At 42.0% G+C, this 26,381-nt stretch overlaps 1 protein-coding gene across 2 annotated transcripts in view; it reads right to left on the reverse strand.

The window, feature by feature from the left end:
- Positions 1 to 14,930: 14,930 nt before the first annotated feature.
- Positions 14,931 to 26,381, reverse strand: part of cnbd1 (cyclic nucleotide binding domain containing 1) — a 59,769-nt gene continuing 48,318 nt past the window's right edge. Inside the window, exons 9-13 of one of the 2 annotated variants that reach the window (XM_021620571.2) lie at positions 23,217 to 23,323; positions 22,779 to 22,929; positions 22,582 to 22,649; positions 22,336 to 22,395; positions 14,931 to 17,490 (exon numbers count right to left, since the gene is read on the reverse strand). In XM_021620571.2, the coding sequence (XP_021476246.1) occupies positions 17,269 to 17,490; positions 22,336 to 22,395; positions 22,582 to 22,649; positions 22,779 to 22,929; positions 23,217 to 23,323 (608 nt within the window). In that variant the 3' untranslated portion in view covers positions 14,931 to 17,268. Of the gene's footprint in view, positions 17,491 to 22,322; positions 22,396 to 22,581; positions 22,650 to 22,778; positions 22,930 to 23,216; positions 23,324 to 26,381 lie in introns of both variants that reach the window. The other variant, XM_036935223.1, reaches the window with a different exon arrangement.

Consider the following 26,381-nt stretch of genomic DNA (forward strand, 5'->3'; position numbering starts at 1 on the left):
TGTGTGTGTGTGGGTACGTATGTGCATGAGTGTGTGTGTGTGTATGTGTTGAAGTATGCAAGTGTAACTGCCGAGTATATACAGGTATATACAATGCATTCGGAAAGTATTCAGACCCCTTGACTTTTTCCATATTTTGTTATTTTACAGCCTTATTCTGAAAAGGATTAAGTAGTGTTTTCCTCTCATTAATCTACACACAATACTGCATAATGACAAAGCAAAAACTGTTTTTTAGAAATGTTTGCACATTTATATATATTTAAGTCCAGCCAGAGGCCGGACTTAAACCTAATCGAACATCTCTTCAGAGACCTGAAAATAGCTGTGCAGCAATGCTCCCTATCCAACCTGACAGAGCTTGAGAGGATCTACAGAGAAGAATGGGAGAAACTTCCCAAATACAGGTCTGCCAAGCTTGTAGCATCATACCCAAGAAGACTCAAGGCTGTAATTGCTGCCAAAAGTGCTTCAACAAAGTACTGAGTACGGAATAGTTATGTAAATGTGATATTTCAGTTTTATATATAAAAAAACTGACAAAATGTGGAAAAAGTCAAGGGGTCATAATACTTGCCAAATGGCACTGTGAATTAAGCCTCCTACAACTATTACCACTACCCTTTTAAAATCATTTCCCAAACACAATTCAACACAATCACAATCGCTTTTGGTCTTTTAATAATGTTAAGCATCTTTTAGCACAGGCTTAACCACTAACGAACACTTTTAACATAAGCCGGGCCCTGTTGTTACTTTATATCCCAGTGATAATGCCTTGCATTACGCCTGGGAAGAAAACACTTCAATTTGCTCATCTTGCCATTGGCTCAACTTACCCCTTAGCCCACACAGCTACAATGATGCACTTTCATGCTAGGTTGAGGGACCTCATGTTGAAGCTTATAGAGACCCCAACTGATGTATAGAACAATCTTAAACGTATCTACTTATACAAGAATCATGAAACGTATAACACAATAAATGTATTTGACTTGGTGAAAATCAGTTTTTTTGGACATAACTTGCTTACCAGCATCAACCCTATGCTAGGGTTTCTACTGGGTTGTGTGCCAGCATCAGAGTGTGCAGCTGAACACTTGGTGTGTTGTTTTTGAGGAAAACATAATCAATCTTCATTAAATATAAATACTGAACATGTTTTTGCATGGATTCTGCGATGCAGTTAGCTTTAATCAGCTAGGACCGCTATTTCTTGTCCCGTAATACCGCTTAACAAACAGGTTGAAGCCTGCTTGACAGAACCACTAACCTTAGCTAGCTAACTAGCTAAGCTGTTAGCCATCAAGCTAACAAAGTTAGTCCCCGATGAGTTTTGCAATTGGAACCCTCTTTGTCTGGAGAATAAATTAACAGTTCCAGTGCTGTAGGAGCTGTATCTACTACACTTTGTTTTGGGACAATCTGGACTACTTAGAGTTCCAATGCGGCAATTGTATGCTTGCCGAGGATATTATAATTGAAGTTGCTTCCTTGATCAAGCAGGTCGCCAGCCTAAGTAAGAAACTGGGGAAAACTCAGAGTTGAATGTTTACCTTTTCCACGCCAGTTGCTGGAGGGCGTTCGCTCTTGTTGGATTGTCGTTTGTCTTTGTCCGACTGATTGGTGTTGACTGGAGTTTGTTCGCCAGAGGAGCCATCTCCTGCCTCTCCTCCCCATCTGATTGTGGAGTCGAGGGAGCACAGCAAGATGAGTATGCAACTCAACGATGGTTGCATGTCACGAGCCGTGGAAGCCGAAGATAGCGGCCTTCCGCAAAGTAGGCTATACTCCCAACGAGAGGCCTGGAGCTGATACAAACAACAAATAGTTTTGACGCCCAGGAGCCTGATCTTCTGAGACCTTTGTCCTTGCGGGTACCTGTATCTGTGGCCGCTGCGTCTATACCTTCCCCTACGATTCCGAAGTCGACGTTGGCAACCTTCTGTCCCTGTTTTGGATCGAGCTGTGCTTCTCCATCTGTCAAAGGCCCTGCACTTGACGCCGGCAGCTACAGGTTCAAGTTATCCTGCCTCTCGCCTGTCCTTAAAGGATTCTCCGGATCTTGTGAAGTGGGGAGTGGGCGGATTTTCCTCGTTCTTCTTGTCAGCCATGATTTTGGGCAGCTCCATGGTGCAAAAACAATGTCCTATCCCGGAGCTTGAGTAAATTACATTACTAAACTGCTCCTGAATGTTTTACGCCAGGACATGGAAAGCGATTCTATCATAGTCCATGTGGATTTTATTGAAATTATGAAGGGCAGCTCTGTACAGTTGAAACTGGATGTTAAAGAGCTGATTCTCTTCTAGACACTAATAAAAGACCCATCATATCTGGCCCTGTGGCCTCTCTGAATCATGGCATTGAACACTTTAGCAGGATTCTTTCTCTTCACAATTGGCTCCATGATTTTTGCAGCTCAATGTGTGTAACTTTTCATGACAATGTTGAAACCCTTTGAAGACAAAGCATGTTTTATAAAGAGGATGTTCCTGGATCCATTCACAGCATTATAAGGCTGCATTGAGACAATAACTTATCAATGACCCAAGCCCAGATCAGTTAATCCTTACCATTGTGTCGCTGAGTTGTCGTAAATATACATTATAACAGAGGCGTTGGTAGACACAATGTAAGTAACCTAATTTATGTCCCTCTAACTGCCCTGAATGCCGCTGCTGATCCAACAGCTATTGTATGCAGTAATCATGTGCCTATGAACCAGAGTTATGCTGTTAGCAATGAGGCATTGTGCCCTATTAGGAAGTCTACTGTGTGCAGCTAACCCTGCACTAACATAAATAACATGAGCATGTCTACTTCTGCCAAGCTTCCCAGTAAAGCAATGAAACAATCAAGCATCCCAGAAAAGTGCAAAAATAGCCCACGTTAACTTAGCTGTAGCTTAAGAAGCAAGGTTCATGGAATGAATAACTTGCTAGTAACAGATGACATTCACATAGTATCTCTGAAATGTACTTAGATAATAGCTTTGATGATACAGTGGTAGCAATGCATGGTTATAACATTTACAGAAGAGCAGAAATGCCAATAGCGGAGGTGTTTCTGTTTATATTCAGAACCACATTCCTGTAAAGCTTAGAGAGGATCTCATGTTAAATACTGTTGACGTAATATGGCTACAGGTTCATCTGCTTCACCTAAAGCCCATTCTTGTAGGAAGCTGCTATAGACCAGCAAGTGCTGACAGTCAGTATCTGGATAATGTGTGAAATGCTTATCAACAGTGAGGTATATTTTCTGGGTGATTTAAATATTGACTGGCTTTCATTAAGCTGCACACTCAAGAAAAAGCTTCAAACTGTAACCAGTGCCTGCAACCCGGTTCAGGTTATCAGTCAGCCTACCAGGGTAGGTACAAACAGCACAGGAATTAAATGATCAACATGTATTAATCAGATCTTTATGAATGCTGGAGAAATTAGCTTGAAAGCAGTATCCAGATCCCCCAGATGTAGGGATCACAATATACAGTGCCTTGCGAAAGTATTTGGCCCCCTTGAACTTTGCGACCTTTTGCCACATTTCAGGCTTCAAACATAAAGATATAAAACTGTATTTTTTTGTGAAGAATCAACAACAAGTGGGACACAATCATGAAGTGGAACGACATTTATTGGATATTTCAAACTTTTTTAACAAATCAAAAACTGAAAAATTGGGCGTGCAAAATTATTCAGCCCCTTTACTTTCAGTGCAGCAAACTCTCTCCAGAAGTTCAGTGAGGATCTCTGAATGATCCAATGTTGACCTAAATGACTAATGATGATGAATACAATCCACCTGTGTGTAATCAAGTCTCCATATAAATGCACCTGCACTGTGATAGTCTCAGAGGTCCGTTAAAAGCGCAGAGAGCATCATGAAGAACAAGGAACACACCAGGCAGGTCCGAGATACGGTTGTGAAGAAGTTTAAAGCCGGATTTGGATACAAAAAGATTTCCCAAGCTTTAAACATCCCAAGGAGCACTGTGCAAGCGATAATATTGAAATGGAAGGAGTATCAGACCACTGCAAATCTACCAAGACCTGGCCGTCCCTCTAAACTTTCAGCTCATACAAGGAGAAGACTGATCAGAGATGCAGCCAAGAGGCCCATGATCACTCTGGATGAACTGCAGAGATCTACAGCTGAGGTGGGAGACTCTGTCCATAGGACAACAATCAGTCGTATATTGCACAAATCTGGCCTTTATGGAAGAGTGGCAAGAAGAAAGACATTTCTTAAAGATATCCATAAAAAGTGTTGTTTAAAGTTTGCCACAAGCCACCTGGGAGACACACCAAACATGTGGAAGAAGGTGCTCTGGTCAGATGAAACCAAAATTGAACTTTTTGGCAACAATGCAAAACGTTATGTTTGGCGTAAAAGCAACACAGCTGAACACACCATCCCCACTGTCAAACATGGTGGTGGCAGCATCATGGTTTGGGCCTGCTTTTCTTCAGCAGGGACAGGGAAGATGGTTAAAATTGATGGGAAGATGGATGGAGCCATTCTGGAAGAAAACCTGATGGAGTCTGCAAAAGACCTGAGACTGGGACGAAGATTTGTCTTCCAACAAGACAATGATCCAAAACATAAAGCAAAATCTACAATGGAATGGTTCAAAAATAAACATATCCAGGTGTTAGAATGGCCAAGTCAAAGTCCAGACCTGAATCCAATCGAGAATCTGTGGAAAGAACTGAAAACTGCTGTTCACAAATGCTCTCCATCCAACCTCACTGAGCTCGAGCTGTTTTGCAAGGAGGAATGGGAAAAAATTTCAGTCTCTCGATGTGCAAAACTGATAGAGACATACCCCAAGCGACCTACAGCTGTAATCGCAGCAAAAGGTGGCGCTACAAAGTATTAACTTAAGGGGGCTGAATAATTTTGCACGCCCAATTTTTCAGTTTTTGATTTGTTAAAAAAGTTTGAAATATCCAATAAATGTCGTTCCACTTCATGATTGTGTCCCACTTGTTGTTGATTCTTCACAAAAAAATACAGTTTTATATCTTTATGTTTGAAGCCTGAAATGTGGCAAAAGGTCGAAAAGTTCAAGGGGGCCGAATACTTTCGCAAGGCACTGTATATTAGCCATATCTATGAAAACCAAAGTTCCAAAGGCTGGGCCTAATATAGTGTATAGGTCATACAATAAGTTTTATTGTGATATTTGTTGGTATGTGGTGTGTAATGAGGAGCAACCAGACAGTGAGACATTTATGAAATGGCTTATTCCTGTTACTAATAAGAATGCACGCATTAAGAAAATGACTGTAAAAACTGTTAAATCCCTGTGGATTGATGAGGAATTGAAAAATTGTGTGGTTGAGAGGGATGAGGCTAAAGGAATGGCAAATAAGTCTGGCTGCCCAACCGATTGGCAAACTTACTGCAAATTGAGAAATTGTAACTAAACTGAGTAAAAAGAAGAAACTATACCATGAAACAAAGATAAATTATATAAAGAATGATAGCAAAAAGCTTTGAGGAAACTTAAATTAAATGTTGGGCAAAAAGGCAAACTCAGCGCCATCATTCATTCAATCAGATGGCTCATTCATCACAAAACACACTGATATTGTCAATTACCTTAATGATTTCTTCATTGGCAAGATTAGCACACTTAGGCATGACATACCAGCAACAAACACTGACACTACACATCCAAGTATAACTGATCAAATGATGAAATACAAGAATTGTAATTTCGAATTCCATAAAGTGAGTGTGGAAGAGTTGACATTTTTTGTTGTTGTCTATCAACAATGGCAAGCCACCGGGGTCTGACAACTTACTGTGGATAATAGCAGACGATATTGCCACTCCTATTTGCCATATCTTCAATTTAAGCCTACTAAAAAGAGTGTGCCCTCAGGCCTGGAGGGAAGCAAAAGTAAATCCGCTACCTAAGAATAGTAAAGCCCCCTTTTCTGGCTCAAATAGCTGACCAATCAGCCTGTCACCAACCCTTAGTAAGCTTTTGGAAATAATTGTGTTTGACCAGATACAATGCTATTTTACATTAAACTAATTGACAACAGACTTTCAGGATACTTATAGGGAAGGACATTCAAATCGAATCGAATCAAATTTATTTACATAGCCCTTCGTACATCAGCTGATATCTCAAAGTGCTGTACAGAAACCCAGCCTAAAACCCCAAACAGCAAGCAATGCAGGTGTAGAAGCACGGTGGCTAGGAAAAACTCCCTAGAAAGGCCAAACCTAGGAAGAAGAGGAACCAGGCTATGTGGGGTGGCCAGTCCTCTTCTGCCTGTGCTGGGTGGAGATTATAACAGAACATGGCCAAGATGTTCAAATGTTCATAACTGACCAGCATGGCCCAATAATAATAAGGCAGAACAGTTGAAACTGGAGCAGCAGCACGGCCAGGTGGACTGGGGACAGCAAGGAGTCATGTCAGGTAGTCCTGAGGCATGGTCCTAGGGCTCAGGTCCTCCAAGAGAGAGAAAGAAAGAGAGAAAGAGAGAATTAGAGAGAGCACACTTAAATTCACACAGGACACCGAATAGGACAGGAAAAGTACTCCAGATATAACAAACTGACCCTAGCCCCCCGACACATAAACTACTGCAGCATAAATACTGGAGGCTGAGACAAGAGGGGTCAGAAGACACTGTGGCCCCATCCGAGGACACCCCCGGACAGGGGGGGGGGGGGGGGGCAACCCAGACAACCCATTCAACAAGCACAGTACTTACACAAATGACTGATGATCGGCTGAGAGAAAATGATGATAAAAAAGATTGTGGGGGCTGTTTAGTTTGACTTCAATGCAGCTTTTTACATTATCGATCATAGTCTGCTGCTGGAAAGACATATATGTTATGGCTTTACACCCCCTGCTATATTGTGGATAAATAGTTACCTGTCTAACAGAACACAGAGGGTGTTCTTTAATGGAAGCCTCTCCAAAATAATCCAGGTAGAATCAGGAATTCCTCAGGGCAGCTGTCTAGGCTAATGGGGATTCCTACTAAATACAAAATACAAATCCCACTTTTTCCATGTGGTTTCTTTGTTCACAGACTCCATGAAATGATGACCTCTTCCTAAATATTTTGGTCAAATTATTAATTTTGTGTATGGTTTCCTAGAAACAAGGGCAGCTCAACTTACCCCTTTTGTTCAACTTACCCTATTCTCCCCTACTTAGAATCTCCCACCTTAACTGAGGCAAATATAAAACAATCATATTCACATAATTCACCTTTATGATGCCTGGCCACAAGAATGCATTCAATTTGTTGCGATTATTTTCCTACTACCGGCCCATTCACAAATAAGCAAAACATTGCTAAATATGAATTACATTTGTAAAAACTCTGAAATTTTAAAGATATGTTAATTTAATGTTAAGAAAAATTACTGAAAAAAAATATTAGCTAGTTAGCTTTGTAGAACAACAATTATCTTAATGTTCATAATACACATTTTGGCACAAGTTCTGTTTTTTGTCATTGACATTCTGTGTCTAACAACATTGTAATTTCAAGCATAGATCTTTGATTGAAAAGGGATAGGTCTACAGCCTGTATGGATAACAACCATTATAAACAGCTTAATATGCTAGCTAGCTAACCCACCTAGTGAAATTGTATGAGAATGCTAATACTATAAAAAGTCGGCATTCCGAGTGTTTATACTTCATGAAAATAATATACCTCGTGAAAACTAACGTTTCAATTTTTCTTTTAAATTCTATCCAAGTTATTTAATTCTTAAAAGTCTAAGCTGACATATGCAATTGTTTTAAGAAGGTCATACCATGGATCATTTAGAAATTTGATTTAACATTTTAGGACCCCTTTAGGTATCCCAATTTTTTAAATAAAATATTGAATTTGGCTTTAACTACTATATTCCATAGAAACACGTTGAATAATACATTCATAAATGTAGAGGCGCAACATTAGTTTTAGAAGTGGGGGAGGACAATCCTTGTGTTTTTCTTTTTTTTCTTGACAGATAAACACTCCAAAACAGCCTAACTGACCACTCGGAGGCGTCCACATGGTCGGAATGCACACCGTTGCCTCATTTTGTATCACATTCCAATGATAAAACTAGTGGGGACAAACATTCTGTGTGTGTGGGGGGGAGGGGGGTGCCAACTATTCTAAAGTGGGGTCATATTGTCATATTAGTTTGTTGGGCGCTACAGGCCAAAGTTGGCACATCAGCGTTACCGACGTCAGACGAGTCCTGTCGGGCTTGTGTGGGATGTAGAGCAAAACGGAGAACACCATCATGTCCGTGAGACTCTTCCCCTTTCTATAGAGTGGTTATATTATTTTTTGTGAGAAGACTGATTTTCGTGAAGTCTCCTGGTTTGACAAACAGCCACTTTTTATTTTTATTTTTTTTATTTTTGTTGAATTTTACCCGTTTTTCTCCCCAATTTCATGGTATCCAATTGTTTGTAGCTACTATCTTGTCTCATCGCTACAACTCCCGTACGGGCTCGGGAGAGACGAAGGTTGAAAGTCATGCGTCCTCCGATACACAACCCAACCAAGCCGCACTGCTTCTTAACACAGCGCGCATCCAACCCGGTAGCCAGCCGCACCAATGTGTCGGAGGAAACACCGTGCACCTGGCAACCTTGGCTAGCGCGCACTGCGCCCGGCCCGCCACAGGAGTCGCTGGTGCGCGATGATACAAGGATATCCCTACCGGCCAAACCCTACCAAACCCAGACGACACTAGGCCAATTGTGCGTCGCCCCACGGACCTCCCGGTTGCGGCCGGTTATGACAGAGTCTGGGCACGAACCCAGAGTCTCTGGTGGCACAGCTGGTGCTGCAGTACAGCGCCCTTAACCACCCGCGCCACCCGGGAGGCCAGCTCTGCCACTTTCAACAGCAGATGCGGAAGGACTACATAGGCGGATGCGGTGCCCATGCAAAACGTATTTTATTTTATTATGTTACTTAGATTGATGCACCGGTGCATCAATAGACTATATTAATAGTTTTGACAAACCTAATTCATATTAACAATGTTTTGCTTGTTTGTGAATGGGAGAAAGGAGGAAAGCAATCATGTTCAATCAGGAACTGGCTCAAGTGGGAGGGGCATCATGAAGTGAATAAGTCAAGTTGTGCCTAGTTGACATTGGGATACAGAATCCACTTAAAGAAAACTCTGAATTAGGTCAGAGATATCAAAACACCTCCCCCTCCTCTGATGGAGTGTTTAAAGTTCCCTGAGGTCTAACTTAAGATCCTTCAATGTAATTTCCCCGTATGGCTAATGACATCATAAATAATGAGTAACCAGACCACTACATATATATGAGAGAGAGAGACATGCATCTTCATGACAGTAGACTGCATCGAGATGACAGTATAACCGATGTGGTGTCCAGGCCAGAGGGGGCCAGAGAAATGAACCACGCTCGCCCTTTATACTGTAGATAATGATAAGAAACGACAACGCAGACAGTCATAAAATCAGTGAGTAAATGAATCCCTGTTCTGAGTATTAATATGGTAGTTTGTAGCTGGCAACAGTTAGATAGAGTAAATATTGGTTTATAAAAGACAAGATTGGATATTGGTTTATAAAAGACAAGATTGGATAGTAGTGTATGTGTCAAAGGATGACATAAGCTTCTTTAATCGATTCTTTAAAAAAAAAAAGAGTGAAACACCTAAGAACTGTCGAGGCAATGTGTGAGATGTGTCACTGTACGTAGCGGCACCATAGGCTCCCGTTTGGTTTTGACAACGCTCCAGACAGAATGCAATTTGGTTTATTGTAGTTTTCTTGCCACCTAATCAAGCCACAATACAAATGGGTTTTCTTTTACCTGACATGTAATCTGCTTGAAATGCTTCTTCTTGACAATGAAGTAATGTCCTGAGCTGTGCAGTGTAGTATAAATTAATAAGGTACCTTCTATAAGACAGAGGACACAGCGGGAGACAGAATCATTCCACTGACCACTGCTCTGAGGCTAGTCTGGATTCCACCTCTAAGAATTAAATGAAAAGTGTTGTTTTTTCATTATATTTTAGGATTAGTGCTTAGGGCTGTAATCAGTGGTATGACCATATCTGTCTGCCTGCATAATGTCCAATACAGCAACGCTAAATTATTGTTGAATATGAATCATCATAACTCCAAAAACAATAGTGAAGCAAGTAGCCTATTTTAGGCATATAGGAATATTTAGGCCAGTTTAAATGCCAAATGTGATGCCATGCAATCCATCATTTGGATCACTGTCTATAATCTAAAACTACTGGAGCTGACGACAGAGGGCCTCTCTCTCTGACCTTTCTGCTCTGGGATCCAAATGGAGATAGATGTACTGTAGGAGAAGGAATGATGCAGATCAAGCTTTTCTCAGACTCAATTTCACACACGTCTCATTTGCTTAAGCCCCCAGAAGCTCTCCACCATCCATCAACAATTGAGATGAAAACAGGTTTCAATGATATGACATCCATTTACTTATTCTATTGTGAAGTCAGAGGAAGAGGAAGGGGGTGCACATGTTGAGAACTCTCTTTCAGCAAAGTGGTGCAGTTTACAGGGGTGTATTAACTGTGCCAAAACCAACAGACTGCAGAGAAGCTTTAACCTCAGACAGTGTGACTGGGAGGACTGGAACCCAATGTGGTTGCAAAATGACACCCTATTCTCTATGTAGTGCACTACTTTTGTCCAGAGCCCTATGGGAGCTGGTCAAAAGTAGTACACTATATTTAAGACACAACCAGTGTCTCCTGGGCATGGATACAGACTACAAACTCACCACTACCGGAGGAGGATCAAACTGGAGCGTGGTCTGAAGATACCACAGCGTGACCACAAAACATTACAGTATTAGGCTACACCAACTAATAGGCACTTTTTCTAAAAATAGCTATTTACTTTGATGATGTCATCGCAATTAGGCATGCCCAATTCTGGTAACTCCTAAAAGTCCCAGGTTACCAGAAATCCTGGTTAGAAGATTCCTGGAGTAAGGAGGGAATAAACTGGGAATCCAGGGATTCTCCAACAGGGATTTCTGTAAAACCTGGAAAATTTGGGAAAGTTATCCCAATTTTCCAGCCTTAATCTCTGATGTCTAATGACAACTATCTTTGTTAATATCTGTCAGATGACTCTCACCAAGTTGAATGAGTGATTACCATAGAAGTTGTGAGGAAAATGTTTTAATAGTATTCCATTCAATGTTAAGAGCGATCCATACTGCATTACACGGACAACAGACAATAGTGGCTCCTTGGAATAATTTCTGCTTAGACTATGAATTTGTATGCAATCATTCATCTTTTTCATCATCAGAACCAAATTGAAATGTAAATAAAACACATTAAGCACAGCCAAAAATCATATCCATCTCTTTCCTTGAAAGTGCTCTAAACCAGAAATACACTAAAGCATTTGACTCCCGTCTGGAAGGAGTCACCACACCAAACGGCTGTATTTGTTGGTTTGGACGACTGAACAGGCGACGCTGCTTCCTACCATATGGTTCCACTTTCCAACAGAGCCAATGCCCTAAAGGCTACCCACTTTTTTTTGTTTTGGACTTTCTTCCTTTCTCAACCGTACATTCTCGATTTAGAAACAGATTTAATAGAACCCAGTGTGAGTCTCAACTGGCACCATATTCCCTACATAGTGCACTACTTTTAGCCCAGATCCCTATGGGCTATAGGGAATAGGGGGCCATTTAGGATGCCACCCCAGACTCACTTGACCTCCCCCATCTGGTACAGGCAACAGTTAAGTGTGTGTTCTAACCGCCATTGTTTGTATGTCTACACTTCTTTTATACAATAGGTGTAATATGCAGGAGTATCTCTGTTCACAAATGAAAGCTCTAATGCAGGTGTTTTAATGTCAATATCAAATAATTTATGGGTAACAATAATTATGTATCTTACTTTGATTGTTTTCAATTAAAATTGTCAAAAAGAAACAAAAACAAGTTGTTAGGTAAATGCCATTTCTCAAGCAAGATTTTTGCTAGGACTGTCTGGGAGTGGTCTGAAAGAGGGGTCTAATTGGAGGAGCCTAATGGGAGGGATGTGTAACTTGAAAACTAGCTGTTATTGGCAGAGAGGAGGGAAAACTCTGTTATTTGTGTATTAACTTATACTGCCTGGCTGTTCTGAGGGCAAAAGGGGGGACTGGTGGTGCAACTCAATATTAGGAAGGTGTTCCTGATGTTCCTCAGTGTATATAAAACATAGGGAAATCATGTTTTTGACTGCACTGCCCTTTTAACAAAATAATACAGTGCCTTGCGAAAGTATTCGGCCCCCTTGAACTTTGTGACCTCTTGCCACATTTCAGGCTTCAAACATAAAGATATAAAACTGTATTTTTTTGTGAAGAATCAACAACAAGTGGGACACAATCATGAAGTGGAACGACATTTATTGGATATTTCAAACTTTCTTAACAAATCAAAAACTGAAAAATTGGGCGTGCAAAATTATTCAGCCCCTTTACTTTCAGTGCAGCAAACTCTCTCCAGAAGTTCAGTGAGGTTCTCTGAATGATCCAATGTTGACCTAAATTACTAATGATGATAAATACAATCCACCTGTGTGTAATCAAGTCTCCGTATAAATGCACCTGCACTGTGATAGTCTCAGAGGTCCGTTAAAAGCGCAGAGAGCATCATGAAGAACAAGGAACACACCAGGCAGGTCCGAGATACTGTTGTGAAGAAGTTTAAAGCCGGATTTGGATACAAAAAGATTTCCCAAGCTTTAAACATCCCAAGGAGCACTGTGCAAGCGATAATATTGAAATGGAAGTAGTATCAGACCACTGCAAATCTACCAAGACCTGGCCGTCCCTCTAAACTTTCAGCTCATACAAGGAGAAGACTGATCAGAGATGCAGCCAAGATGCCCATGATCACTCTGGATGCAGAGATCTACAGCTGAGGTGGGAGACTCAGTCGTATATTGCACAAATCTGGCCTTTATGGAAGAGTGGCAAGAAGAAAGCCATTTCTTAAAGATATCCATAAAAAGTGTTGTTTAAAGTTTGCCACAAGCCACCTGGGAGACACACCAAACATGTGGAAGAAGGTGCTCTGGTCAGATGAAACCAAAATTGAACTTTTTGGCAACAATGCAAAATGTTATGTTTGGCGTAAAAGCAACACAGCTGAACACACCATCCCCACTGTCAAACATGGTGGTGGCAACATCATGGTTTGGGCCTGCTTTTCTTCAGCAGGGACAGGGAAGATGGTTAAAATTGATGGGAAGATGGATGGAGCCAAATACATGACCATTCTGGAAGAAAACCTGATGGAGTCTGCAAAAGACCTGAGACTGGGACGGAGATTTGTCTTCCAACAAGACAATGATCCAAAACATAAAGCAAAATCTACAATGGAATGGTTCAAAAATAAACATATCCAGATGTTAGAATGGCCAAGTCAAAGTCCAGACCTGAATCCAATCGAGAATCTGTGGAAAGAACTGAAAACTGCTGTTCACAAATGCTCTCCATCCAACCTCACTGAGCTCAAGCTGTTTTGCAAGGAGGAATGGGAAAAAATGTCAGTCTCTCGATGTGCAAAACTGATAGAGACATACCCCAAGCGACTTACAGCTGTAATCGCAGCAAAAGGTGGCGCTACAAAGTATTAACTTAAGGGGGCTGAATAATTTTGCACGCCCAATTTTTCAGTTTTTGATTTGTTAAAAAAGTTTGAAATATCCAATAAATGTCGTTCCACTTCATGATTGTGTCCCACTTGTTGTTGATTCTTCACAAAAAAATACAGTTTTATATCTTTATGTTTGAAGCCTGAAATGTGGCAAAAGGTCGCAAAGTTCAAGGGGGCCGAATACTTTCGCAAGGCACTGTATACTTATTCGGAAAAACTCAAACGGAATCAAGTTTGTTCTGACGAAATGTACTCTTTTGTACATCAACCTGACTCAAACCTGCCTTTGCCTTTAATGCCACAGCGTTGAGGTACACAAAATAGACAATATCACATCAAAAAGACTGTTCAAGACATGCATTAACCAACATCACAACATTGTCTTACACCAGATAGCGCATTGACTTTGCGTCGTGTTGGAGTGACGCCACCTGTCAGAAGACAATAACATCACAGATACCAATCTAATCTATGATAGGAAATGAATTTGAGGTGCCTGCTTCTGAGGGGATGTGGAGCATGTCCCATATGGTTTAACTAGCTACCTCTCAGCCTGTGTCCCAAATGGCAACATATTCCCTATGCACTACCCTAAGGGCCCTGGTCAAAAGTAGTGCACCATATAGGAAATAAGGTGCAACTTGGGATGCCACAGCCTCTGTCTGCCGATGTAGGAAACAATGAGAAGGGCATCCTTATTTCCCCTGGGGTTGGTCCTCTGTGACACTGCATTGAGAACAGACAGAGACATAGTAGAGCTAAATGGAAACCACGAGATATGGAAGAGAGATCCCATTGAGATGTGAGATGTAGGTTACAGAGACACAGACAACACAACACTACATAGCAGACATCAGGCCTGAACATGAGTCATGACCCAGTTCGCTTAGTGTAACCTTGTGTTATGAAAGTGTGTGTGTGTGGGTGGAAGAGAATTGATGTCCACATACAGTACGGAAGATTTGCCTTCAATTAAACAATATCTGACATTCTCCCATGCACTTAGGGTATATCTGGAACCATGACAAGTCTTGACACTACTTTATATAAAACAGGAATGGAAAATTATCAAAATACTTGAAGATCCGATAGCTAGACAAACAATTTGCCATCTAACAACCAGGAAGCATGGATTTCGAATTCCCAGCCAAACATTGCCAGCCAAACAGCACAAATAAGCCCCCTGCATTTTATGGGGGGGGGGGGGGGGGGGGGGGGGGGGGGGGGGGGGACAAATCAGTTGCTATTTGTTTAGTTTTGCTATAGAACAACTTGAGTGCTTTTTCCTACTTGGGGACACACAGCAGAGAGAGCCATGATAGATTATGCCCCCAACTTCAGGGGTTAGAGGTCATTATGAAGACAAAACTCTGTGCCAAGATAATTGGCTGTGTTTATCTATTACGGTTTCCTCGGAGTAGAGAAACAATGGTTGATGTCAATAGGTGCAGATCCACTGACACAGCCAGGCAGACAACTCCCATACAGTATGTGTGATGTGTATATCCTTGGGAAGAGCTCCAGCCTCTCTACTGCTTAATAAACAAGAAATTAACAGGTCAGCAGCAGCTATGATGGATCACCTTGACAGGCCCAAGACAGTGGGTGTCTCCCAAATGGCACCCTATTCCCTAGTACAATACGTTTGAACAGGGCCATAAGGGCTCTATTTAAAAGTAGTGCACTATATAAGGAATATGGTGCCATTTAGGTCTATCCCATGTTCCATATAGCCTGCACTGTGTTAATTATAACATGTTGTATGAAATCCCAGGGGAAATAAATGCCAGGAGAATTTAATTCCCAAAGACAGGTAAATAAATGCAGAGTGTAATTGAACAAGATATGCACCAGTCATTTTTGGAATAATCATCTGATCTGAGCAATCAATTATCTGACCAGTATTCTGTTATTTTACAGATAAGAGGAGGCTTAATGAAAACTCCACAATACGTGGCTATCACCATTTTTTATATACACGTGGTGAAATGCCCTGGAGTCCAGTAAAGTGTTGTGTGGGATAGCATGTCCTGTTGTGAGGTCATGGGAAGTGAATGGGATATTTCAGGCTTCATCACCTCGTTTCCTAGTAACACCCCCTACCGTGACTGTGTCACACCACACCTAGGTGACACCTCTCCTCTCGCCTTGGAGACACATGCAACACCTCTCCTCTAGCCTTGGACTCCGTTCTCACGGGGCCTTTTCCAAACAAAGGAAACAGCTTTGTCATTTCCCCCTGCACCTTGAGGGAAAACATCTCACCTCACCAACCTAACCTGCCAAACATTGTATTGAAAGCAGCTCTTGGACTGTGTGAAATGACCGCGCGTGTGTGGACAAAACCACGTGAAAGCATAATTAATCTTACTTGTGTCAATGTTAAGGGTTAAGAGCCTCACTCATCTTGGGAATTAGCTATTTGTTTGAGTTTCTGAAATCTCTGCTAACATGAAGGAACACTTTTGGCGGGGATAAAAGGTGAAGATTAACCAATGAATAGAGCACAAATTGCTAAATGTATCTCTATGCAGGTAAAATTTCCATAACACACACGCACAAAAACATTTCATCAAATTAGGCTTATGCAGACGAGGAGATGCTACAATATTTGCTACAATAAAACCATACCATTTACCACAGCTCGTTTCAAGCCCATTCTCATCTCAAATCATTCTCCAGACTGAGGGACAATTCCAGCAGGTCATTTCAGTACAGAATTGTCATCTGAGGAGAGAACAAAAATATATACAAAGAAGCAATAAAGAGGTATTTTCCTTTGGGAATGTGGAACAAACAGTCTCGGTCAAGGTCAGTTGCGGTCTGTCAAATCTAAACAAACACCATGTATTTTAAGGTCTGTGTTTCTGTTTCCATATAGATCCCAGCAATCTAAAAAGTCTATGTCTCAACCCAAATATTTAGACATAAAACTAATTATACGGTCAAGTGTCATTTCAGTTTCTCTATGATACGGTTCAGCATTGTCTCTTTCATAAAGAATAGTTTTCCGTTCTCTACAGTATTCACAGTGTCTGCGCAACAAGATGTTGTGTTGGGCTCTGCATGTCATTGCGGACTTGTTGCCTGTCTTGCCCAACACTGTTTAACACAAGTATAAGATCCAACACGGCTGTGTTGTTTTGACCTGTGTTGGGGGTGTATGCTTATGGTGGGTTGTTTTGGGCTGGGTCAGGCTCTGTATTTGCACACGTAGGACATGTCTGGTTACGTTATACTAAGTGGGTGAAAGACAACATGATGTGTCACTGTCCTCAAGAGTTCCTCTGGCCCTGGCAGGGATATAGGAAGCACTGCAGTGAAAGCTGCTAGCTGATTGACAATAACTGCCTCTTATTTCAAAGGCTTTGAGTGAGAGTGAAAGCTGGGGAGAATAACAGTTTATTTTCTTTAATGCTATATTAGTGTACATCTGGAGTGGTCACTGTACGTTGAGTCCAAAGATACAGGCAGAGAACGAAAGTGTATGTGGCGGGATATTGGAGGGTGTGGTGTCAGAAGTTGGATTGGAGCATGGGACTGGAGTTATACTTTTAAACAGCAAATTAGGGTTTGGCAATGTCAGTTCCTGTGTTTTCTTGCGTTGTTGTTGTAACATCTGGAGTCAAAGCAGGCAGTATACGCTGGGGTGTTTGTGTGTGTGCTGTGTTTATTGGATGGGGGTTGCTCTTGTCCACAGATCTTCTTCCACCTCCCCTAGTGAAGGTCCACTTCCCGTTCCCCTGCTGGATCCCGTTGTAGAGCAGGGCATCAGACAACACTCTCTTCTGTGGAGGAAATAAGAGACAAAACATGACATTAAAATACACACTCATGGTGAGCATTACAGGATGTCACACTGCATTGCAGTACAGAGGCGTCATGCCCATAAGGGGCACGTGCTCCCTCAGAATTGTCCAGTAAAAAAACAATATTATAATATTACAAATTGTAATTACACATTTGTTTTCCTTCTGTAATACTACTAGCGACTTTAGCAATTTTAGGAAGTTGGCATTAGCTAGCCTAGATGGTTTCCCAATTTCCCAACCGTATAAATAGTTACCAAGAAGCCATTTGAGGCAATCAATCTAGTTAGAGTAGCTAGCTTGTCTATCTTAGCTGACATGCCTACTGGCACGGTTGTAGACTTTAGAAAAGCAATCAATAACTAAATGTACAAATAACACTCAAATTCCTTTGAACCTTTTACCCAGATTTTTAGCAGAGAAGCATATTTTTTTCTTTAAGAAAATAACCACTAGTCAGAAGGAGAGAGCTCAAGAGGTATGCTTCAATATGCAGAAAAATCAACAGAAAAACATTTATTTATTTATTTTTTACAAAGAATTAAGCATAATGAATATGGCTGTAGATAGCAGGAAAAGGCTATTTCACGTGTTTGAAAAATGCTAAATTCTCCAACTTCTGGATGAGGAGCCTAGCGCCCCTACGGACCACCCTTCAGCCATCCTCACATACTGTGTGCCTCCTCAGATTTATTAGGTGCATGATGCCCCTGCCAGTATATCACACTGTATGCCCAGTGCTAAAGATCAGAAGCACCAATCAATGGAGCGTTATTACATTGGTCTTTGGCACCCCACACTACCTGGGTCTGATTATAGGAAACGGATACCCAATTATACAGTACCAGTCAAAAGTTTGGACACACCGATTCATTCAAGAGTTTTTCTTTATTTTTTACTATTTTCTACATTGTATAATAATAGTGAAGACATCAAAACTATGAAATAACACATATGGAATCATGTAGTAACCAAAACAAGTGTTAAACAAATCAACATCAGAGATTCTTCAAAGGAGCCACACTTTGCCTTGATGACAGCTTTGCATGCTCTCAACCAGCTTCACCTGGAATGCTTTTCCAACAGTCTTGAAGGAGTTCCCACATATGCTGAGCACTTGTTGCCTGCTTTTCCTTCACTCTGTGATCCAACTCATCCCAAACCATTTCAGTTGGGTTGAGGTCGGGTGATTGTGGTGGCCAGGTCATCTGATGCAGCACTCCATCACTCTCCTTCTTGGTCAAGTAGCCCTTACACAGCCTGGAGGTGTGTTGGGTCATTGTCCTGTTGAAAAACAAATGATTGTCCCACTAAGCGCAAACCAGATGGGATGGCGTATCGCTGAAAAATGCTGTGATAGCCATGCTGGTTAAGTGTGCATTAAATTATAAATAAATATCTGACAATGTCACCAGGAAAGCACCCCCCCCCCCCCCCCCCCCCCCCACACACACACACACACACATCTCCTCCTCTCGAATTTGGACTCATCAGACCAAAGGACCAAAGGCCATGTTTCTTGGCCCAAGCAAGTCTCTTCATCTCGTCCTTTCGTTGTGGTTTCTTTGCAGCAATTCGACCTTGAAGGCCTGATTCACGCAGTCTCCTCTGAACAGTTGATGCTGAGATGTGGCTGTTACTTGAACTCTGTGAAGCCTTTATTTGGGCTGCAGTCTAAACAGATGTGTGTGAGCACACAAATCACAGATCAATATCCATTTGTTTATGAACACATATTTTCAAAGGGCAATCGCGTTTAAAGTTTGCAATGATTAAAGTGAATGCATTCGGTCTGTGGATGAATTTGGTCTTTCCGACGCGTTTTCTCTTGCTCGACACACGCCACACACACACACGCTCTCCCACTATATAGCACTGGTTATAAGTGAAGCATTCAACACAATCAGCATCATCCTACATATCAGTGTGGCTAAGATGTAACATCAGGACCATTTTAATATTCCGCTGCAGAATTGTATCTTGCCCAAACACTCTCTTGCAAACTGGTGCTCTGTATTCAGTCCAGTCAGATATTGATTGGTTCAATTCAGATGGTTCTGTCTGAGAAATTAATTCATGCAGTTCCTCAGTATGAAACAATCACATAACGGTTAGGACTTGTTATTTTGGGGAATGTTAAGAATTTCTTGAACAAAAGGCTTTGCTCATTATTATTTTCCTATTAGAAAATCATGTATTTGTTAGGATTTTTTCTTTTGTGTGGATTGAGTGATATTTTGAGGGACTCAAAACCTTTAATAAGAAAATGTAAATCGGCACATTCTGAAAGGAAAAGCTGATGAACATTTTGTCGTTGTCTGGTGAAATTTCTAAGTCATTTATTTTTTGAGTGATCCGTCCATATTCTCAAGGGCATGACACTTGCAAACATGGTAGTGTACCACAAGACTGTTTAGCGATCTGAGCCAAAAACTGGGCATTAGCTCCGGGGGCTGATAGAAGTCTTCAGGTCTCAAGCAAGGTTACTCATCAAGTGAGCATTGTTCACTATCTTTGTCACGTAGGAGTACAGTGTTTCAAACGCTGTCTGTTTGTGACTCGGGGAGCTAATTCAAGTCATTAGGTCTCAGACAAGGTTACACAAGGAATAATAATCACTGTCTGTCTGTTTGCGTTTTTTTCCCCCACCACACCCACATTCAGATGCAGATGTCTGTCGTAACAGTGACCAGAGACTAAAAAAAACAGGAAGACACACAACCTCTTCTCCAACCCATATTTAGAACCTACCGTCTGACGTAAAAGTCCACCGCCCAAAATTACACACACTCAGCCTAGATTACTGAGCATAACATAGGAATAACACATCATTTATAGGTGATTCACCCATGTCCCAATACTTTGGAAACTCTTAACTCCTATTTAAAAGGCAAAAAAATAGTTCCGATGTTTGGCTAAAAAAGGGCTGTTGCGTCAGAAACGTGAACACTCGCAGTCCTATTAATCCTAGCCACTCTGGGTTCTCCATATGAGAGCATAAACAAACAAATCTGTCCTTATTCTGGAGCTGAAAAATAAAGCCTGACAGCAAACAAACGCTGTGACTGTTGTCATTCGTCAGCTCAACAGTAAGATTAGCAATCAAACAGGCATAATAACTGCCCGTCTCCATCAAAGAGAGGCTAGACATGTAAACAGTCGTTTTTCCAGCTCTGTGCTCCTGCTACAGATCGTAAATGATCTAACACCATTTAGCGATGGCAGATGGAAAATGCCATCAGCTGTAGCAAGAACGAAAGGTTTCAATAGACACATATCCTTTGTTTCTGTTTAGGTTCATCAGTGTCCATTTGTCAGACTGTGTAATTGCGATAAACAAGCATGACATACAAGCAAGCGCTGACACTGGAGCTTTAAATGTTTTTTAAATGTTAAATGGCATGAACCACAGTTCAAAAGGCACTTAACATGAGAAGTAGTCGTATCTGTCCCCATGCAGAGAGAGGCTGCATTAACCTGATGGGTTGTATAGATAACTCCCATGATCTTGGAAATATAGCACAAGCAGATCTGGGATCAGGAAAAGGCTGCATATAAGAGAGAAGCTACAGTGGTGCTACAGAGGCCTCCCTGTAGAACAACGGGCCGATTCATACCAGTGCAGAACAGCTGACCATATACTGTACAACAACATGCTGTTTGAAACAACTAGCTACAACTAGCAACAACTAGCTGTCTGTTTTAGTCTCTATGTGTTAGCTAGGATGACAACACCCAACAACCTGCCCACACTGAGCTCTATGTCACTATCAGAACACTGTTCATGACAGTTGATTGTTACGGTAACGGTTTGCTTTGTGAGGCTTTCATCGGTCAAGATCCTCCTCTCTCATTGGCGGTGGGACACTGCATGCCGGTTCCCACCACACCCCAACAGGCCGGGGCTCCCGAACTCCAACGCCTCCTGTCTGTTCAGCCGAGAAAGCTTGGCAGTGAGACCCAGATCCAGACCACACACACTAAACCAAACCAAACCATGACAGAGGCAGACAGCTGGGGCTGATGATCACTTTAGCCTCCTGACAGACAAACTGTATAGTGTTCCTGACAAAATGCACAAAGAGACCCTTTCTATTGGCCTACAACCCAGAGCTACATGGGAAGGGTCTGAAAGGTTATATTCCTGTGAAACAAGCAGCCAGAGAAAGGGAGGTTGGCCGGCCTGTCCGTCTGTCTTTATTACGTGGGAGATACACAAGCTGTAGCTGTAGAAAGGTACCTCAGAGAGGACTGCACTGGACCAGTTAGCCAGCGTCCATAATGAATTTCCTTCCAAGTAAGGATTTTGCCATGGCAATAACAGAGCAGAGCTACACAGTGGTGTAATCATCTATGGGAAACTGGCACGCATACCCGCATACACAAGCGAACATGCGCAAATATATATACACACACACACACACACACACACAGTTGGTTGAGAACAAAGGCAGACATTGGCACTCAGGCCTGGGAATTAGTTAGGGCTGGCTGCATGGCTGCTGATTCTCAGAAGAAACGTTGTGTTTGTGTTCTGGGTTTGGACAAGGCACAGGGATTATAACGTACTGTGCTGGGTATTCCATAAGAGCCTAAGACAGAGAGAGACCCTTTTCACACTACTGAGCCGACCCGTACTGTGCTGGCTTGTTATTTTCGATTCACATTGTCCTTCACTGCACAGGTCCAGAAACTATGGGGGATGCATAATCAGGCCAGTGTTGTACAGCTCTGTAATGTGAAAAGGCTTAGTAGAATTTAAAGGCTCATTAGTGAGAAAAGGAAAGACAGTAACAATATGCTTTACTGACGTATATACTACACCTTTATGTGGTCCCACTCCTTGTGCCGCTCTTGTCTGATGTATTCCTTGTTAATCTCTTCCTGGAATAAGACAGGGACAAGTCATACAGAACCAAGCGGTCAACAGTATTCTAGGTGAATGCAACAGAATATTATTCACTATTCGAACCAGCGCTTTTCCACTTGTTCCATAACACAATAGTATCAGGTTAAAGGGAAAGGGTGAATAATGTAAGGTTAATATGTTGGACAAATTGACTGCAGTACCTGACTCAACTTCCCGTAAGTCGGCTGTGCTGTTTGTAACATCAGTGCCGATGTCACTGAATCAAGTCCTAAACAAAATATGAACATAAATCAAATTAACGCACAGTAATGAACTCCGTTTTTATTTCCTTTCAAACATCCAATAGTTTAAGAGATTGTATAGGCTACCAGATATAATATAAGAGCATGTGACTAACCTTTCAGAGCATCTGGTTGGATGATCCCTACTTGTACCTCTGTCGCTGTGACGATGCTGCAGGGGGAGGGCTGATCAAGCAGGATGCTCACCTCACCGAACGATTCCATTGGTCCGAGCTTCCCCACGACAACAAACTTTATCCTGCTGCCCTGGAAACCAACAACCAATGAAGGAAAAATAGCCAAGGCCCAATCATTATCACAAATGACATGTTCCTGGAATTGATATTCCCATTTCCCGGTATAAAATGTAACACAATTATGGTAATCAGTCTTAACCATGTATTTAATATTCAAATCAAGTCCTGCTCTTTCACTCCTTGATTTAGATGAAGTGGTTTTTAATCAAACAGGGAACATGCAGCAGCCTGGAGGAAGGCCTACTGTTACAGTGTGGTGTGTGTGTGTGTTGTGTGTGCGCGCACGCAGACCGACACCTTCTCCTGTGGGGTCCTCATCAGCGAGTTAATGTCCTGGAGGATGTTACACTCCCCCTCTCGGATGTAGGCCACAAAGGGACACACCTTACCTTCCTTCGCCAGTACTACAGAAAGAAAAGAGAAGGAAAAAGAGGAGGAAATAGGGAAATAAGTTCTCTACCTGCATGCCTACTCATTTCAGATCAAGTAATGTTCTTCTGCTTCTTCAGGTCAGAGTGTGGGCTCCTTTATCATAGGATGGATGAGGTTATGAACCAGCATACAGTACGTGAGAAGTGTGGGTTGGTGTGTGTAACATTGACCTTATAAGTATGTTCTGTACTCAAATCAAAATGTTACTCATCACATGCTTTCAAAACAACAGGTGTAGACTAACAGTGGAATTTTACTTACGGCCCTTCCCAACAATGAAAAATTATAACATGGGGCATAAATATACACTGAGTGATGATAACTTGGCTATATACACGGGGTATGTACCGAGTTGATGTGCAGTGGTATAAGGTAATTAAGGTAGATAAACACATATAGGTAGGGATAACGTGACTAGGCAACAGGATAGATAATAAACAGTAGCAGCAGCGTATGTGAGGAGTCAAAAGAGTTGGCGCAAAAAGGGTTAATGCAGACAGTTAAATAGTTAACCAACTAGCTACCCAGACAAACTAATTAGCATTATTACGGTTTGGGAGTATAAGCTGTCCAGAGTCCTGTTGGTTCCAGACTTGGTGCAGCAGACGAAGGCCCTAAAAATAAATCAGACTCCAGCCAACCATCATAGACGGTTCTCTCTGCTACCGCACTGCAATTAGTAGCAGAGAGAGCAGTCTTTTAGGGCCTTCTTCTGACACCGCCTGGTATAGAGGTCCTGGATTGCAGGGAGCTCGGCCCCGGTTATATACTGGGCTGTACGCACTACCCTCTGTGGTGCCGTGCAGTCAGATGCCAAGCAGTTGCCATACCAAGAAGTAATGCAGCCAGTCAAGATTCTCTCAATGGTGCACACTAACACAGTCAAGATGCTCTCCCAGCCTCGTGAGGGAGAAGAGGTATTGTTGTACCTTTTCACGACTGTGTTAGTGTGTGTGAACCGTGATAATTCCTTAGTGATGTGGACACCAAGGAATTTGAAGCTCTCAACCCTCTCAACTACAGCCCTGTTGATGTGGATGGGGGCGTGCTCTGCCTTTCATTTCCTGTAGTCCACGATCAGCTCCTTTGTCTTGCTGATGTTGAGGGAGAGGTTGTTGTCCTGGCACCAGGTCACTGACCGCCTATATGGAGGTGGTCTCATCATCGTCGGTGATCAGGCCAACCACCGTTGTGTCGTTAGCAAACTTAATGATGCTGCTGGAGTCGTTTGTGGCCATGCAGTCTTGGGTGAACAGGAAGTACAGGAGGGGTCTAAGCATGCATCCCTGAGGGGCCCCTGTGTTGCGGGTAAGTGTGGCAGATGTGTTGTTGCTTACCCTCATTACCTGGGGGAGGCCCGTCAGTAAATTCAGGATCCAGTTGCAGAGGGAGGTGTTTTCCCGGGGTCCAGTGCTTAGTGATGAGCTTGGAAGACACTATGATGTTGAACGCTGAGCTGTAGTCAATGAACAGCTTTCTCAAAAAGGTGTTCCTTTTGTCCAGGTGTGAATGGGTAGTGTGGATTGCAAGAGAGATTGCATCATCTGTGGATCTGTTGGATCTGTCAATGAAGACAGTTGCCAGCTGGTCCTGGTAACCTGCCTTGCGGCCTTGTAAATGTTAACCTGTTTAAAGGTCTTACCCACATTGGCTACGGAGATCTCACAGTCGTCTGGAACAGCTAGTGCTCTCATGCATGGTTCAGTGTTGCTTGCCTCGAAGCAAGAATAGAAGGCATTTAGCCCGTCTGTTAGGCTCGTGCCACTGGGAAGCAGCTGGGTTTCTCTTTGTAATCAATGATAGTTTGCAAGCCTGCCACATCCAACAAGTCTCAGAACCAATTTAGTAGGATTCGATCTTAGTTCTGTATTGACTGTTTGATGGCTTGTCGGTGTTCGTGGAGGGATTTCAGTCAGAAGTTTACATACACTTAGGTTGGAGTGATTAAAACTCATTTTTAACCACTCCACAAACTATAGTTTTGGCAAGTTGGTTAGGACATCTACTTTGTGCACGACACAAGTAATTTTACCAACAATTCTTTTCAGACCGATTATTTCACTTATAATTCACTGTATCACAATACCAGTGGGTTAGAAGTTTACACTAAGTTGACTGTGCCTTTAAACAGCTTGGAAAATTCCAGAAAATTATGTCATGGCTACAGAAGCTTCTGATAGGCTAATTGACATAATTTGAGCCAATTGGCAGTGTACCTGTGGATGTATTTAAAGGCCTACCTTCAAACTCAGTGCCTCTTTGCTTGACATCATGGGAAAATCAAAAGAAATCAGCCAAGACCTCAGAGTTTCTGTGTGTGGAGTAAAGGTGCTCTAGAGTTGTGTATGTGTCTCTGTGTGTGGAGTAGAGGTGATCTAGAGTTGTGTATGTGTCTCTGTGTGTGGAGTAGAGGTGATCTAGAGTTGTGTATGTGTCGTGATCTAGATTTTTGTATGAGTTTCTGTGTGTGGAGTAGAGGTGATCTAGAGTTTTGTATGTGTCTGTGTGTGGAGTAGAGGTGATCTAGAGTTGTGTACAGTGCCTTGCGAAAGTATTCGCCCCCCTTGAACTTTGCAACCTTTTGCCACATTTCAGGCTTCAAACATAAAGATATAAAACTGTATTTTTTTGTGAAGAATCAACAACAAGTGGGACACAATCATGAAGTGGAACGACATCTATTGGATATTTCAAACTTTTTTAACAAATCAAAAACTGAAAAATTGGGCGTGCAAAATTATTCAGCCCCCTTAAGTTAATACTTTGTAGCGCCACCTTTTGCTGCGATTACAGCTGTAAGTCGCTTGGGGTATGTCTCTATCAGTTTTGCACATCGAGAGACTGAAATTTTTTCCCATTCCTCCTTGCAAAACAGCTCGAGCTCAGTGAGGTTGGATGGAGAGCATTTGTGAACAGCAGTTTTCAGTTCTTTCCACAGATTCTCGATTGGATTCAGGTCTGGACTTTGACTTGGCCATTCTAACACCTGGATATGTTTATTTTTGAACCATTCCATTGTAGATTTTGCTT

Source organism: Oncorhynchus mykiss, chromosome 11, assembly GCF_013265735.2.
Source record: "Oncorhynchus mykiss isolate Arlee chromosome 11, USDA_OmykA_1.1, whole genome shotgun sequence".
NCBI lineage: Eukaryota > Metazoa > Chordata > Actinopteri > Salmoniformes > Salmonidae > Oncorhynchus > Oncorhynchus mykiss.